The 16,205-nt window shown below is 36.1% G+C and overlaps 1 protein-coding gene across 2 annotated transcripts; it reads left to right on the top strand.

Annotated features, from left to right (window-relative positions):
* The first annotated feature begins 1,421 nt into the window (after positions 1-1,421).
* prr5l (proline rich 5 like) lies at positions 1,422-15,004 on the top strand. Of its 2 annotated transcripts, XM_079604612.1 has the most exons (10): positions 1,422-1,661; positions 2,156-2,192; positions 3,537-3,684; positions 5,488-5,568; positions 6,988-7,036; positions 7,736-7,793; positions 7,920-8,011; positions 8,111-8,245; positions 12,600-12,720; positions 14,081-15,004. In XM_079604612.1, the coding sequence occupies exons 3-10, from the start codon at positions 3,566-3,568 to the stop codon at positions 14,425-14,427; spliced, it is 1,002 nt and encodes a 333-aa protein (XP_079460738.1). In that variant the 5' UTR covers positions 1,422-1,661; positions 2,156-2,192; positions 3,537-3,565; the 3' UTR covers positions 14,428-15,004. The 2 variants fall into 2 exon arrangements, with proteins under 2 accessions (XP_079460738.1, XP_079460739.1); XM_079604613.1 differs by lacking the exon at positions 2,156-2,192 and having other exon boundaries at positions 1,432-1,661.
* Positions 15,005-16,205: the final 1,201 nt, after the last annotated feature.

The raw sequence follows: 16,205 nt of genomic DNA, 5'->3' as shown, positions 1-16,205 counted from the left end.
AGTAGGCTATGCGGGTCAGCAGTTCATCTTAGGAAGAAAAAAAAGCTTACATGGCCTAAAGAAATATGATATAGGACTCCTTATTTGAACTTATTTATATGATGAAGATGCTTGGGGATTTAAGAAAACCACAGCATATGAACATGGTAAATTCAAGTCATGCAGACAGGGACAATGCGTGCCAAACGCACATCAAAGCATCCACAGCTGTTGAACACAAATAAATGTTCGATTAACACATTTAAATGTTCGAAAACAAATATTTAGTTTGATTCGGACGTGTTTAGTAAATCACTTCACAAATTCGGTCTGACTGAATTGCTCTGTCTAAACGGTTATAGACTCTAGAGTCAATAGGTAGCCTATGTTCGACTTGATGCAGCGCTTTTACTATAACTCCAGACATGTTTTATAAATATTTTTTAATAAATATGACATCAATCAAATTACCCATATAGAGATCACACTGTCAGAGAATACTCACACATAATTTATTCACATAAAAACATGAAATCAGAGTTTTAAATTCAAACATTTTAAAAGAGAGCATTAAGCTGTGTCTTCAGCAAGTCGTTTCCCATCGTGATCAGCAGAGTCGGTGGAGAGCAATGCGCTCGACTGCAGAATCTGACACGTCTGCCTTGCACTGGCAAGAGTTTTTTTTTTTTTACATACGTCAGCATGACATCATAGCCAGGCCGACCGCACTCAGACACATTTCACATCTCGCGCAGATCACCGGTGATCGGTTGTGCACAGATTTTGCTAATCTCAAACAAGCCTATAATCGAGTGCACTTATTCAATCCCACAATGCACCGCAATAACGAGTAAGCTCAACGGCTAGAATACCCATAAGCCATAATAATGCACTGTGAGGGTCGTGCCAAATGAATTCCCGAGCAGAAGATGAACAATCCATCAATTTTCCGAACTGGTCCAATGTGGCTACAGCATAATATCATACAGTTATTAATCCCCTTTTAATATATTATTCAATTCTTTAATTAAGCTTTATACATGCTAGTTTTCATGAGTTTCAGAGTTCAAGATAAATATTTGAATTAGGCTATTACTACTGGAGCTGCCAGTTTGCTATCAAATGATTATTAAACGACAAGCACGAACTATGCAGAAGTGACAGCCCTTACGGCGGACTCAGTGTCCGAATTCACTCACTCGTTTTCATTCACCCCTTCAAGTGGGCTAAATTAGTGGAGTAATGTAGGGAATAGCCTAGTGAATGAGGGTAGGCTAGGGCGCGATTTCGAACAATCCAATTTCGATTTCGCCAACTACTTGAAGGAAAATAATTATTCGAACCAAGTTGTTCAAAAGAACCGATTCCGGAAATGACTCGGACTCACTACAGCACACTTGTTGCATGTGTGAAACAGTTGCAGAAAACTCCTCCCATGGTCCGCCCACGAGCGGCGCTTCACAGCGGAGCATCTTTCATTCTTGACTCACACGATGAATACTAAGTTGACAAACGGGCTTCTTGAGGGTTGAACTTTTGCTTTATGTGTAGCCTATGGGTTTTTACAGTAGGTTAGCGTTCGTTCGTCAAAGTTGTATAGAGAGTTCAAATGTGTGAGAACTGTCGCGGAAATTACAATGTGGCCAAACTAACGTTCAGTTAGGACTGAGAAGAACAAGCGGGTAAGTGCAACATTTACTCAGTAGCGTCTTGAGGTCCTGTATAGGCTACACCAGAGGATCCATAGAGAAGATTAACAAAACGTGCAGAACATAATGCCAGTTGAAATACTTACTTGTTACGTTGTAATGTTAGTTAATGTCATTGATGAATGTTATTAGAAAATGTTACAGAGTAAAGCTCACTTTTTATGGGATGGGATGTAGATGATTTCTCGGTTCCTTCATTGGCTGTGCCTCAAAAACTAGTGCGCTACAACATTTTTGGGCATTCATTTAGGCTATAGGCAAATTCGGAAAAAGCATTTTGTCATTTTACTTAAAATGATAGTTAACACCAAACTAATATAATTTTCTTATATTCTGTGGAACAGAAAATGTGATATTTTGAAAAATGTCTCATTCATTGAGAAGATATTTTGAAGATTTTTTTTTTTGTCCAAAGCAAAATTGGACAAAAAAAAAATCTTCAAAATATCTTCTTTTATGTTCCACAGAAGAAAGGAAACCTTACAGATTTGGAACTTCTCAAGGGTGAGTAGCTACATGATGACAGAATTATAATTTTTGCGTGAATTGAGAAAGGAAAACTTTGAAAGAATGTTTTTCCCAAACTAGCCATAGTTGTAATGTGGACTTCAGCTGCTTTAGAATTAGAATGATTATTTAAACATTATAGTTATCCTCCTTAGTGTAAATGGGCCTTCAAAAAGTTGAGGCTGACTTTGAGAGTCCGTTTAATGTACTTAAGCTAGGTCAGCAGTTGGACGCGGATGATAAATGAGGCTGTTTACTCTCTTCTGGTCATGCTTTGAGATGCTGCAGCCGTAATTGCATTACCTAACTGCCCTGAGTACTTGCTCATGTCTGTTATTACAAGTTCACCAGTCAACCATCAAACCAGACAATCCAAGCCCTAATTCACTAAAGCACTTGGTGAATAAATTAATAAACCAGAGCTAAAAGAATGAGATTATTCTTAAGGAGCGTGATGTCTTGGTTAGTGTGATTTATGATCAGAGGCACCCCATAAGCTCAATTCATGCGAATTATGTATGCGAGTGCAGAGAATGAATCAACGGCAGTGGGAGTCTGCAGCATGGCTTGCTTTTGGCCTCATAATTAGCAGATGGTGAGTATGGATGCATAACATTTTCATTCATGTTAGACTGTGAATGAGCTCACTTTCTTGCAGCAAGCGGCAGGATGGAACAGATTCGGTGTGCCGTCTGATATGACATCATTGCCATCTTCTTGCTTGGTGGATAAAGTACCAATTTAACCCATCATAGGCTTTACAAAGACAGCCTATAATTGGAGCCATTGTTTGCCTTCTCATGGCACCGTAGTTGCCATTGCTGCACTGATTTTGTCAGTGTGGGAACAGACCGAATCTATTATTAGGCAGTTGGGATAAATATGTACGTTTACAGTTGCTATCTGGTATCAGATGTGTGTGGGTTCGAGTTGTGATGCCGTCAAGGGTGAGTCTGTGAGAAAGACAGCTTGAGTCGCAATTCTGGGAAGCATGCTTGCATAGGAAACCAAGAGGAGAGGTGTTTGAACGTGTCAGCATCTGATACAGGCATCTGGTTAACTGCATCCTAACAGATTATCAGATACATCTGCAGCCATAAGTTCACCAGGAAGTCTCATGTCAGGCTTAGCATCAAAGGAAGCGTGCTTGTTTGTATGGTAGACGTTCTGTGTGGTTTTCACTATGTCACAGGCATCGATATAAATGAGTCACCGCAGATAAACCGTGTAAACAACTGCACTTTGCGGTGGTTTTGTGTGTTTTTTTGCGTCACACTTTTGGTGTACCTTGTGGGAGGTTTTGCCTCTAACGTGACTTTCTGCTTCTCACATTTGTTCTAGCACGTGCCTGTCCTCATCGCACCTGAAGCATGGGGTCACTCCGAAAGCCCAGACCCCGTTTCATGAGCTCGCCCGTGCTGTCAGACCTTGCCCGCTTTCATGCCAGCTCGCCAACATTGCAGCTGTCCAACGCTAGTGTTTGGAACAGGTGGGTGGTTCTCTTTCCCAAGGACGAAAAAGAGAAAAGGCATTGTTTAATTAATTGCCATGAGATTTGAGGATATTGCTATTGCGTTTTAATAGACAGAATAGAGAATTTTTTTACAAAGAAAGTTCATAAAAAAATCTGGTAATTTGGGGGAGTCACACCACATGACCGTTTACAACCTGAACTAAAATGTTTTATCATAAACACACATGGCAAGAAATGTACTCTATGTTTTTATATTGGTTCCATATGTTTTGAAAAACTTTCACACCATTTTCAAGAAAAGTTTATATCTAATGACTCTAAAAATGTAATGTATTATAACCATCAAGTAAAAACTATGACATATTTTCCTTACGCCTTGGATACCTATGTAACCTATGTACACATTAATTATTATTTTCCAAAAAGTTTTTAAATATAATATGTATAATAAGAATTCAAATATAATGAATTACTATTTCAAGATATTATTTAGTTTTTGGGAGTTGTACCACATGACATGTTGCAACCTGAACTAACCTTATTTTTCATAAAACATGGCAAGTTCTTAGAAAGGTATTGTTTTTTTTATTTTGGTGACATATGGGTTTGAAAAACTTTTACACCATTTTCAAGAAAAGTTTATATCCACTGACTCTAAATATGTCATGTAGTGTAAACATCAAGTAAAAACGAACCTTATCTTGTTAGAAAATGTTCACAATTTAGATTAGGGCATTAATATGTGCTTTATAAGTACTAATAAACAGCCAATATTCTAATAATATGCATGCTAATAAGCAACTAGTTAATAGTGAGAATTGGACCCTACACTAAAGTGCCATAAAACTACTATGGTAACTAACTTACTATCTGATATTTTAAAAGACTTACAGATCTTGACACACAGTAATAAGCGTCTGCAGGAGTCCTCTCAATGACATCATGTCCTGTATCATTGTCTTTTTTTAGTTTTACCACGTGCCTTGGATTTGGCAGACAAAAGTCTTTCGAATATTAATAAAGTGTACCAATTTTGTTAAAATATTTTTTTCTAAGAGATAATAATAATACAAATTCTGTCCAATTGTATTATTTTAATGGGAAAGGACTTTTTCTCTTTTCTCTTTTCATTATAATATCAGGACCGTAGCTGACCACAGTTCTCCTGCCAAAAAAAAAAAATGTGTTAATTCAGAAATAAATAAAAACATCCTCGTATATAAAAGTCATTGTAAAAATGCATGGATACTTTTTTATTTTTTTAATCATTGACTCAAATATTGACAGAATTTTCATTTTTGGATGAACTGTCCCTTTAAATTGATAAAACAAATAAAAAGTCTTTAGCTTTAAAATGATTTTGCATTAAAAGGGGCGATGTTTACAGTACATCTGACTTAAAATTGGAACCTTGCAGTGTAACTTATGACTTCACACTCTTTGGGGAAAACCCTTTAGAGACAGTAAGTTTTTAAGGCATTGGAGAAGGAAGCACACAGCAGCCTTTGCCTTTACCACTTCCTAATGGAAACGAGACCTCTGCTGCCCCTCTCTCAGGAAGTGTTGAGCAGGATGTTAGTCAAATGTGGTCGGTTGGCAGTGAAAGTTTGCTGGCAAGCAGACAAAAAATGCTGACCATAGATATGAACAACAGAGACAATTTCCTTGACACAGGTGACATTGCTTGATTCTGAATTTTTTTTTTTTACAAAGTGGAAGTCTTGCATATAAAGGCATGTTTTGCATGGAATTTGCTTTGCTTGCAAATCAGCGGTCAGGCCTATTTGAATAATTTCCTGAGTCGTTTCTATTTTGCAGTGTTCAAACGGCTGTTATTAAAGTCTTCCAAGGTGGGGGGCTGCAGACCAATGAGCTTTACACCCTGAATGAAAGCATACGGTAAGACATCAATACAGAGAAAACCAGCCATGTACTCAATTCACTTTCAGGGCTGCCATCTTTTGAGGTCAGGACGGGAAGGGGTGTTTTTTGTTGTTGCTAGAAGTATTGTGATTGTCAAAACATTTGATAACTGAACAGAATTTCATTAGGTTTACTGACAACATGGTACAATGACTAGTACTGCGTTTTTATTAGGGCTGGGTTTTGACACAAATTTAATTATTCGATTCGGTTTTGATTCATAAGCTTGCGATTCGATACCAATCTCGATTCAATTTGATTAATTTGAATGTGGTATAGTACATATTAATGTGTCTCTCTCAGCTGCTGTAAACTTACAGGTAACCCTGTCAGTTGGTACATGATTATTAAAAGTAAAATGAATATACAATCATTCATTAAAAATATAAAATTTGTATGTAATTGACCCTTCGCAGGGAGTTTGATTGACAGGTGATCTGACCAATCATACTTCGCCGTCCGCCATTTTGTCCGACAAAGCAGTCAGGAGAGTTAGTAGATTAACATGGGAGGATTTGAACTTGAGAAACGGAGTGTACTGGCGCCTTTCCGCGGTTAAAACAACATTCCTTCTTATGTTCATTCATGTTTATTTGATGCTATAAATGAACTAGAAGGAAGAGATGATCGGTTCACGAGCAGCTTTAACTGAGGCTCTACAGCGATCTGTCAGACACATTAAAGAGCCACAAAACGGTATTTATTGTTTAAATTTCTTTTTAAAAAATGACCAAATTTGAAAGGTGAGACTTTGTTTTATATGTTTATATCAAAAGTAACCGAAAAGTAACCTGGTCTGTCCTGTCCGTCAGCTCGTTGTCAGTCTCCTCTCTGCTCCGCGATGTATTTTTCTCTGCGTGAGAACAAGGAACTTTTTAATGTTATAAGAGTAAAAGTATAATCTATGTGTAACATAGTGCCTATTTTGTGCATAATGCTCTTCTCTAGAATAAATTTTCTGAGGTAAATGTTAAAATTAGCAGAATTTGAAAGCCGAGACTTAGTTTCATATCATATCATATTCATACATTCGTTGTCTATTCTTTGATCTGCAATGTTTTTTCACTTTGTGAAAAAATAGACATGTGACGTGAGAATGGTGTCAATTTTGTGAGTCTTTCACTGAACGTGTGAGAGTTGGCAGCGCTGTTTCTGATCTCTAATCAAGTCATGATCTGACTTTTTTGAATTGAGTAAGTAGGCAATGACCCAGAACAAGCTAGAAACCACATAGAAACACGCTAAAGAAACCCACAATCAACATTTAGCAACCACCCACAACACCTAGCATTGTGCTGGTGAGATTTGAACAGGCAGCATCACTCGTGTTTTCTTCAGAAAATGTAAAAGTATACTTTATAAGGGCTTGTCTCACCTAATAAACTTTTTTAATAGGTGGCTTTTGAGGACAGAGTTGGGATCATTTATCGCAGAGTACTTTCAGGTAAAATGTATTTCAGTCTTAAAGACATTATGAAGTGAATTTCAAAAGTTACTGTAAAAATTGAAGTTACGGTGAGGCACTTACAATGAAAGTGAGTGTGTGTGTGTGGGTGGGTGGGTCGTGTGTGTGTGTGTGTGTGTGTGTGTGGGTGGGTCGGGTGTGTGTGGGTGTGGGTGTGAATATTTTTTTTATACCATTTATTAACTATTCTTGATATTAATTAACAAAATTGTTCATGTAAGTTCACAGTGCAATATCTACCTAATTTCAACAAATACAACTTATATTATTAAATATATTATTAAATGTTGAAATAAACATTAACTACGAATAATAAATGCTGTAGAAGTATTGTTCATTGGTCATGTTAAGTCCTGTTAATTCATGTAGTTTACTAATGTTGACAAATAAAACTTTATTGTTAAGTGTAATCCACCATTTTTACAGTTGTTTTAGGGTTTACGGCTGTTAGTAAGCAATCTTGTAGACTAAAATCATGTTAAATTGTTTATTTCTTATGGCTATCCTATTGATATGAGTATTCTAATGCTTACAAATTGGCCCCGTTCACTTCCTTTGTAAGTGCCTTTAGCATTTTTGTGCTAATCAACATTATACCACAAATGCTGTCAATTGAGCTTAACTCGTAACCAATCCAGAATATTGCTTTAAAGTACTTGCATCACTCACATTATCCAGGATCAACTCTTGAATAAGGGTCTGACGGATATTCTGGAGAAGATTCAGCTAAATAATGGTGAGTGCCGGACCAGATTTTCTCACTCATTTCATGGCCAGCGCGCGCTTTAATAAAGTTTTATACAGATATGTGTAATCCAATCACTCCCTGCATTCTTCTCTCCTTTCTCAATCTCATGGCCAGATGAAAATCGGCTCCAAGCGCTGTCTGAGATGTGGGTGAAGTTTTTCACAGAGATCCTGCCAACTCTTCAAGCTATTTTCTACCCCGTGCAGGTATTAAAATGATCTCACCTACCATTCAAAGTAGTAGGGCAGTGTCAAGTTACCGACTCTATGGTGACTTGTGTTTTTTGGCTGTGTGTGTGTGTGTAGGGTCAGGAGTTGACTGTGAGGCAAATGGCTCTGCTTGGCTTCAGGAACATGGTTCTGTTGAAGCTTCCTCTGGAGAACATGTTTCAGAGCTCCTCATACCCTCCTCCAATCACACAGATGCTGCTGATCCTGCAGGTGAGGTCTCACTATAGCTTATTTCATTTGTATACTTTAAGGAGTATACAGTGTTGGTCAAGTTACTTAAAAAAAGTAATTAGTTATAGTTACTAGTTACTTCTCACAAAAAGTAACTCAGTTAGTAACTGAGTTATATCATTACAAAAGTAACTAATTACCAGGCAAAGTAACTATTGAAAAAAAACTTAAAAAAAGAAAGAAAAATTTAAATATGTGAAATATCTTGGATACCCCCAATATTAAATATGTTAAATGAATGAAATGGACACTAGAACAAATTATTATTATAAAACATTGATGGTTTAGAACTTTTAATATTTATTGCACAGACCACAACTGGCCAACAAATCCAAAAATAAATTACCGCTATGCTTCTTAAGAAATGTACCAAAAATAAGTAATAAAAAATATACATACACATAGGCTACACTCTTTGTAGTGCAAATTAAAATGATAAAACTTACAACTGGTAGACATTCTAGCCTACTTGAAGTATTTTCTTCCTCACAAATGTAAACAGTTTAACTAAAAGTGTTCTCAATATAATATTGAACAATGTACCAACATAAATAATAATAATAATAAAATCGAATATTTTGGGGGTTTATTTGTATAACCTACAGAGAACGTCATCATCAGAGGTTATTTAAGCCAAATTCTAGTCGTGTTTGCCGCACGTGTTCACAACCGGTCAAACAAAGATGTTTTCTTTGAACGTTCCCTGCAGGTTATTTTGGAGTTTTATTTTATAACCATGTAAACTAATTAAAACGTTGCAGATGATAAACTATATTATGCTCGGACATAGGCCTACTCGGTCTCTCACTCTCGCGAACTGTCGAGCGCGCTCTCGGATGGACACACTCCGGTCTCTCTCGCGAACTGTCCAGCGCGCTCTCGGACGGACACACTCGGTCAATCTCGCGAACTGTCCAGCGCGCTCTCGGACGGACACACTCGGTCTCTCTCGCGAACTGTCGAGCGCGCTTTCGGACGGATCACACTCGGTCTCTCTCGCGCGCTGAAGACGTTCGCTTCGCTTTTGTCCAGTCCGGCGCCTCGAAACACACACATACACCAGAGAAAAGAGTTTGCAGTTCCTATGGCGGAGAAAAGAGCCCGATCGGATGAAAACCGCTTCAGTGAACTCAATTATAGTAACGGCGCATTTTATTGTCAGTAACGGTAACTGCGTTATTACGGAGGAAACAGTAACTAGTTAGATTACTCGTTACTGAAAAAAATAACGCCGTTAGTAACGCCGTTTATTTATAACGCCGTTATTCCCATCACTGGGAGTATAACAGAGCAGGGACGTGCAGAGAGTTCCACAGGGGCAGGGGCTCAAATATAAAAAGGGGCATATATATATATATATATATATATATATATATATATATATATATATATGTGTGTGTGTGAGTGTGTGTGTGCTTTGCATCACAGAAATAAATTATATTTTTAAAGTATATTAAAATAGAAAACCATTATTTTAAATTGTAGTTTTTTTTCTGTATTTTTGATCAAATAAATGCGGGCTTAAAGCACATAAGGGACTTCTTTAAAAAAAATAGTAATGTGTGTGTGCAAAAATGTTAAAATAATCAAGTCACCATTTCACGTGTTGTTGTCAGGCAGCCTACACTTCACATAATAGGCCTGCAGTAGGCCTGGGCTTCATTTAACAAACTATGATAGTTTCATAATGGTAAACGGTGTATCAATATAAACTAAATACAAGTGACTTGAATACTATACTTACCATTAATGCTACTTTTGGTGCTGGTTTGTAGTCAATTAACATCAATTAGGTCAACGACGGAGATTCAGATCACTTCAATGTAAATTCGTCTGTCCATGTAATTTTCAAATGATTTATTTATAAATGACCGTCCAATGATATTTGAACTTCTTGTGCCAGATGACGATTGGTCGGTGTATTATGCATGACAAACAGGCTTCAGCGAATTAAGTAATATTTTAAAATATGTGTTATGTGGATTTTTAATTGAATCGACACGCAACCTTTTATTATAAAAAAAAAAAATAATAATAAAAAAAAAGTTTTTTTTTTTCTTTCTTTTTTTCTGCCGTCGAGCCATACTCACTGAAAGACGCTCGAGAGCATCGGTTCCCAAGCAGACTGTCTGGGATACCTACGTGTACACTGACTAGTACATTTTTATTTTAAAACGCATAACTTTTGCTACGGTTATGCCTGCCGTCCACACACTACTCCGGAGTTTTAGAGCCTCGAAAATGGAGACCGTCAGTCAAGACCGAGCAAGACACGCACAACTTGACGCAAGTGACGCAACCCATAGCAACGCGTTATAGCAACGACACCTCAGACTGACATAAACGTAAAAATAAACGTGAATTTAGGCTACTTTAGTCTTGTACACATTGTCATGTAAATTATAAGCAAATGCATTTTGTTTTATTGACCACAATATTATCAATGATATTTGTTTGAGAAGGGCACTTTTGATTCATTTTGAAAAAGGGCAGGGGCTCGAGCACCCAAAGCCCCCCCCTCTGCACGTGCCTGTAACAGAGTTACATTCGGTTTCCAGAGAAGGATCCAGCACGTTGTGGCTAAAGGCTGCTAAAGAGTTGTATATATACGGTGAGAACACTACAATGGAAAAACTGAAAAACCTCTGTTTGTAGTCAACATTTGCAATCTGGATGACCACGAACACAGTGTTTTATGCCAAACAGATTAGGAAAAACTGAAAGAAACGTCCTGAAAAGGCCTTAAGCTGTCAAAACTCGTGTTGCACGGACAGCAAGTTAAACTTTGTTCATTTACATATATTACTGATATTGTAATAATGCAAAGCGGGTTGAAAATCAGCAAAGTTACACTTTCATAATGTCCATTTTCAAGTTTTGTGATGGAAATTACATTTTGAACATTTTTAAAGCAGACTTTTCTGTCCTGCTAAGGCTAGTTTTATAGCTAAATTAAATCATATTTTCACACGTTTGGCATAATTTGACAATTACAGCTTGATGCACAATAAAACATAATCTGATATCAAACTATATTTACCTTAATTTTTCTTTGAGTGCATCCCATTTCGCCTATTCTATGATGCTTTGTAGTATAAATGTGTTTGTTAGTTTGTTCACTCTAATAATTCCAGAAAGTACACTTTAAATATCCAGATGATGCACTTAATTAACCAAAAAGAGAAATTGTGGAATGTTAGACCCTTCATCCACTCAACTTAATTACGTATGAATGACAAAAATTCATACACTACACAGATAAATACATACTGTACAAGTGTATAGGGCGTCGTTTGGGACACGTTTTATAGGAAAAAAGTTGTTGAGATGAAGTCACAAGTGAGAGACAGTTAAATAGATATAAATAATGTTCACACAGTAAATATTGAAATTGTTTATGTTTATTAATCATCATCATTCAAAAAAATATTATATTTTTATGATTATTTTCATATTTTTAGATTTACAGGCAAGGTCATTTATATATAACAAAAGTAGCTAAATGAATGATGAAGGCATCTGATGTGACCTTTATATCAGGATTGTTATGAGGTAAAAGTATTATAAATCATTTTTTTTATAACGCTGAAATAAAGAAGATCAAATATAAATATGAAAACTATAACTGAAATGTTGCCTTGGCAAACTAATTGATATAAAATAATTGTAATAATAATGTAATAATTATAAATTATTCCAGTTGAAGTACTAAACTTAATAAAACCGAAATAAAAAAGAAATTAAAGCTAAATAGAAGTATTTAAAAAAAAAAAAAACTGCGGTAATAGAAATGTCTAAAACTTCAACTAAAATTAAAACTGGAAATATAAAAATACTGTAGTATACATAAATAATACTACAATAACACTGCTTTATGTGACAAAAAGAAAAGTTGAAATCCATTTTAATAAAAATCAACCACTGTTTATGTCTATTACCGTTATGCAAACATCTGTTAACACACAGGTGAGAATAAGAAGCAGAGATATGATGATAGATCCTGAACATTGTGAGAATATTCCCTGAGTGGCCGTGCGGGAACATCTTCATATCTGCTTTGTGCTGGTGTAATCTCAGACCAGAGACCAAGCACCTTGACCCAGCATTAATTTTTAAAATCAGGCTCCTCTATACAAAAGAAATTTGTCAGCTTTGTTCCTGAACAAGACTGAGTCCCACAGGGATTCAGTGTCATGCTTAAGGGTATAATGGTGATGCATCATCTGTTCCTGAATTACTCCCACTCGTCAGCTGTCTTGGGATTGAACCCAGATATTTAACTATTCATCTACCAGCATTCTTTATTTTGGATTCATATTTTCATTATTTTCAGGGCATTCATGAGCCTAACGGACCTACACAAGAGTATTTCCGACTGGAGAGACTGGTGGACATGGTTGTATCTCCTTACCTGAGTAACTACCTCTACACGAGCCCTAGCGATTCCTCTTCAGGTGATCATTCATTTTATGCTTTATCTTCTTTTGCATTGTGGGTCAATGACATGATGCACTTTTTTTTGTCTGGATCTATTAATTTATTCAAAAATGCATTAAAAATGCAATTAATATATACAATGAACTGAATACACACTATTGATGAGCAAGTTTTTTCAATTTTAATGTAGTTTTTGAGAAACACTTAACAATAAGGTCTCATTTGTTAACATTAGTTAGAACTAACAATGAGCAATATATTCTTACAGCATTTATTAACCATTGTTAATGTTTATAAAAATGTTCACAGTGCTTTAATGTTAACAGATACAACATTTGATCTTACAAATGTATTAGTAAATGTTGAAATTAACTAAGATTAATAAATGCTGTAGAAGTTAGTTTATGTTAACTAATGTAGTTAACTAATATTAAAAAATATAACTGGAATTAAAATTCATTAAGATTTTTTTTAGGGAAAATATGTCAAGGTGGTATAACTGTCCTAATATAATAATGAAGAAAAAAAGCCATAAGTATTGTCGCTTAGAGGAAAATATTTTAACAAAACTGCTTCACTATTTATTAATATTATAATAATTTAAAAAAGTTTGCCCAGCCGATTAAAGTCATATGGTGTAACCAGCTGAAAAAAAGTGTTAAGAGTGTTAAGATCAAGAAGTCTCAAAAATGTAAGATAATTTGACATTTTGATGACAAAGCATGTCATAACAAATGTCACGTGGTGAAACTACCCTACAACGTAATGATATTTATGAACTAGTAATAATTCATGTTATTTGAATAAATGTCTTTAAAAATATATATATATAAAAAAAAAAAGGTTAAGATGTCTACTCTCACAGGTAATCAATGTGTAAGGAATTTTTTATTTTATTGATAATATAGTCTATATTATATTCTCCTGCTGCTGCACGATGCAGGAGAGTATAACACAAGTAATATTTAATCCAAAAACTCACGGGACAGGCAGGAGAAACTCAGGGAACAGACTAAACATCCACTAAAGTCGACGAGGCAGGACAAGGAATGGAGGAAACACAGTGCTTATAAACAGAGCAAACAAAAGAGAAAAGGAGATCATTAAATAGACAACAGATGAACAGGATCATTCATCGAACACACTGGGGAAACTGGGTCAAACTTAGAATGACAGGAACAAACACTGAACAGAGCATAATCCTGACATAGTGACACCGCATGACATTTTCATCATTAAATATAAAACCCACATAAACACCAACAAAAGCAAAAAGTGTATGACGCATTTCTTTTTTACGTCATTGATCCTAGTCTAATTTCTGCATGTTGTAGTCAGCGTTGAATCTAACCACTGTCATTATGGCTTCCCCCGCAGAGGATCGTCTGGAAGGCTTGAGACACCTCGCTCAACCTGAGATTATGGTGACACACTTTGCCCACGAGTCTTTCCTGGCACCTCTAATCGAACACGAAGGCGAAGCCTATCTGGAAAGGACCGGCGGCGGCCGACGCCACACTGTCGCCAATGTGCAATCGAACATCCAGCTCCTGTCCATGAAAAACAGGGTGTGTTCAGAAAAGGTCGAGGTCAGGACGACCAAGAGCAAAAAGACACCTAAGAGTTTCTACAACGAACAGGCCTTTTTTGACTCCCGCCCAGGTGGCGTGGAAATCCTTCGAGGGCAAAGCACTGCAGAGATGAAGTGTGGCTTAACTAGTTAACTTAAAGCTCTCTCTCTCTCTCTCTCTCTCTCTCTCTCTCTCTCACACAAAACGCCCACTGCAATCTTCTAAAGTTATGATAACTGAGACACGCTAGAACCTGTTCATTTAATACAATATGAAGTCTACTGCTGTGGAAACATGCTGTGGTTTGTGTGCTAAATACTGTAGTGTGGAGGTTGGTTGAAGAAGTCAACGGTTCAGCTCTTTCTTGTAAAGCACGCAGAGAGTCACACTTTTTTTCTGCCGTGGAGGTGGTAAAGACGTGTGAAAATATGCCCTGCTGAGCTCATGGTTTACAGCGGTAAAGTAAAAATCACACTGAGATCACTAACTTTTCTGCACTTGCTTGCAGTTGCTGTCTTCTACCTTATCTTCCTTAAGTGATCTCTTCTCTTTGTAGTGCAAAACAAACATGCTGATATGAAGAAAAACTGGCATTTTAGTCTTTTTATGAATATTTTTGTTATAGTTTTATGGAATTTTAATATTATGGTAATTTAAAAACAAATGCATTCAAGTGTGGATGTAACAATGTTGTATATATTTTCTAGTAATAAATGTAATGAAGAAAGCGATTCTGGCATTTGATTGTTCAGTGAACGTTTAGTTCATGTGGTCGTTTCTGCGCGGCTTCTGAGTTCCTTTAGGAGATTAGCTGTTAAGGAGCTTTAGGTGCTGTTTTCAAAGGTTGATCGCCTCAGAAAGCCTTCGTGGCAGTGTTTCAGCACGTGAGCCCTGCCAAAGAGCCTTTTGGATCAAGAACATTTGACCTTGGTGAAGGTAAGAGCGGTTGGTATGTGATGTTGTGAATTTAGACAGAAGTATTGCAGATGTCACATTTGTGAGAAGGTGCCAGAATCACTGAGGAAGTTCCTCTTGTGACTTTCACTGGAAGGAAGTTCAGTGTAATCTTATTTGAGGTGATTAGTTCAGTGCGGTTTGCCTATTAAGAAGATATGAACATTGAGCTGCCAAAGGGCATGATTTTACTTTGATGCCATCTTCTGGCAATTTTACTGGATTGCAGCTCACAGTCAATAATTATAAATTACTTTCTTTTTCTTACTGTTATTTTTTTTTTGTGTGTGTGTGTGGGGGGTAATTTTGACAGCTGTGAGAAGAGAGATATTCAATATATATATATATATGTAGATATATTCAATATATATATGTATATATATAAAAAAAAAGTTAATCAAGGTTGTCTTAAGACAAGAACGGGTATTGTTTCAAAATGCATGTATAACTGATGGTTTTGATCCACTTCAAATGTCAACTATATATATATATGTGCTATCAATCGATTGAAAAAAATAACTAGATTAATAATAATAAAAAATCTGTGATCAATCGCAATTACAAACACTTTTTAAATATTTTAGATTAGATTGGATTAATAAATAATCATATTAGAATGGTTTTTGAAGGATCATGTTATTTACTTGTTGCATGAATTCTTTAATAAATGTATATATTTCTTGAAAATGACATTGTAAGATGAAAAAAAAAAGAATGCATAAAGAGTGTCAAATTGACCCGTATTTATTTCCTATGAAATTTTGACTCAAAACATTATTTTTTGATACATTTTTGTCAATAATCTTTTCTTTTCTTTAAACTTTATGGATTACTTTTTATTTATATTTTTTGCTTTGAGCCAAGAATTTGCCTCAGACACCCACCCCGTGTCTGAATACACATATCTGTGCTGTAAAGTAAAGCGTAACCCACTTTACTATCCATGCATAGACAATGGGAAAGGAGTTGTAAATGGC

Source organism: Phoxinus phoxinus (assembly GCF_949152265.1).
Source record: "Phoxinus phoxinus genome assembly, chromosome: 25".
Classification (NCBI taxonomy): domain Eukaryota; kingdom Metazoa; phylum Chordata; class Actinopteri; order Cypriniformes; family Leuciscidae; genus Phoxinus; species Phoxinus phoxinus.
This window is presented reverse-complemented; position numbering and strand designations above follow the sequence as displayed.

Coding starts and splice junctions, on each gene's coding strand:
- prr5l (XM_079604612.1), top strand. CDS start 3,566: ATGGGGTCACTCCGAAAGCCCAGACCCCGTTTCATGAGCTCGCCCGTG. Junction 3,685..5,487: donor AACGCTAGTGTTTGGAACAG/GTGGGTGGTTCT, acceptor TCTATTTTGCAG/TGTTCAAACGGCTGTTATTA. Junction 7,037..7,735: donor TTATCGCAGAGTACTTTCAG/GTAAAATGTATT, acceptor CACATTATCCAG/GATCAACTCTTGAATAAGGG.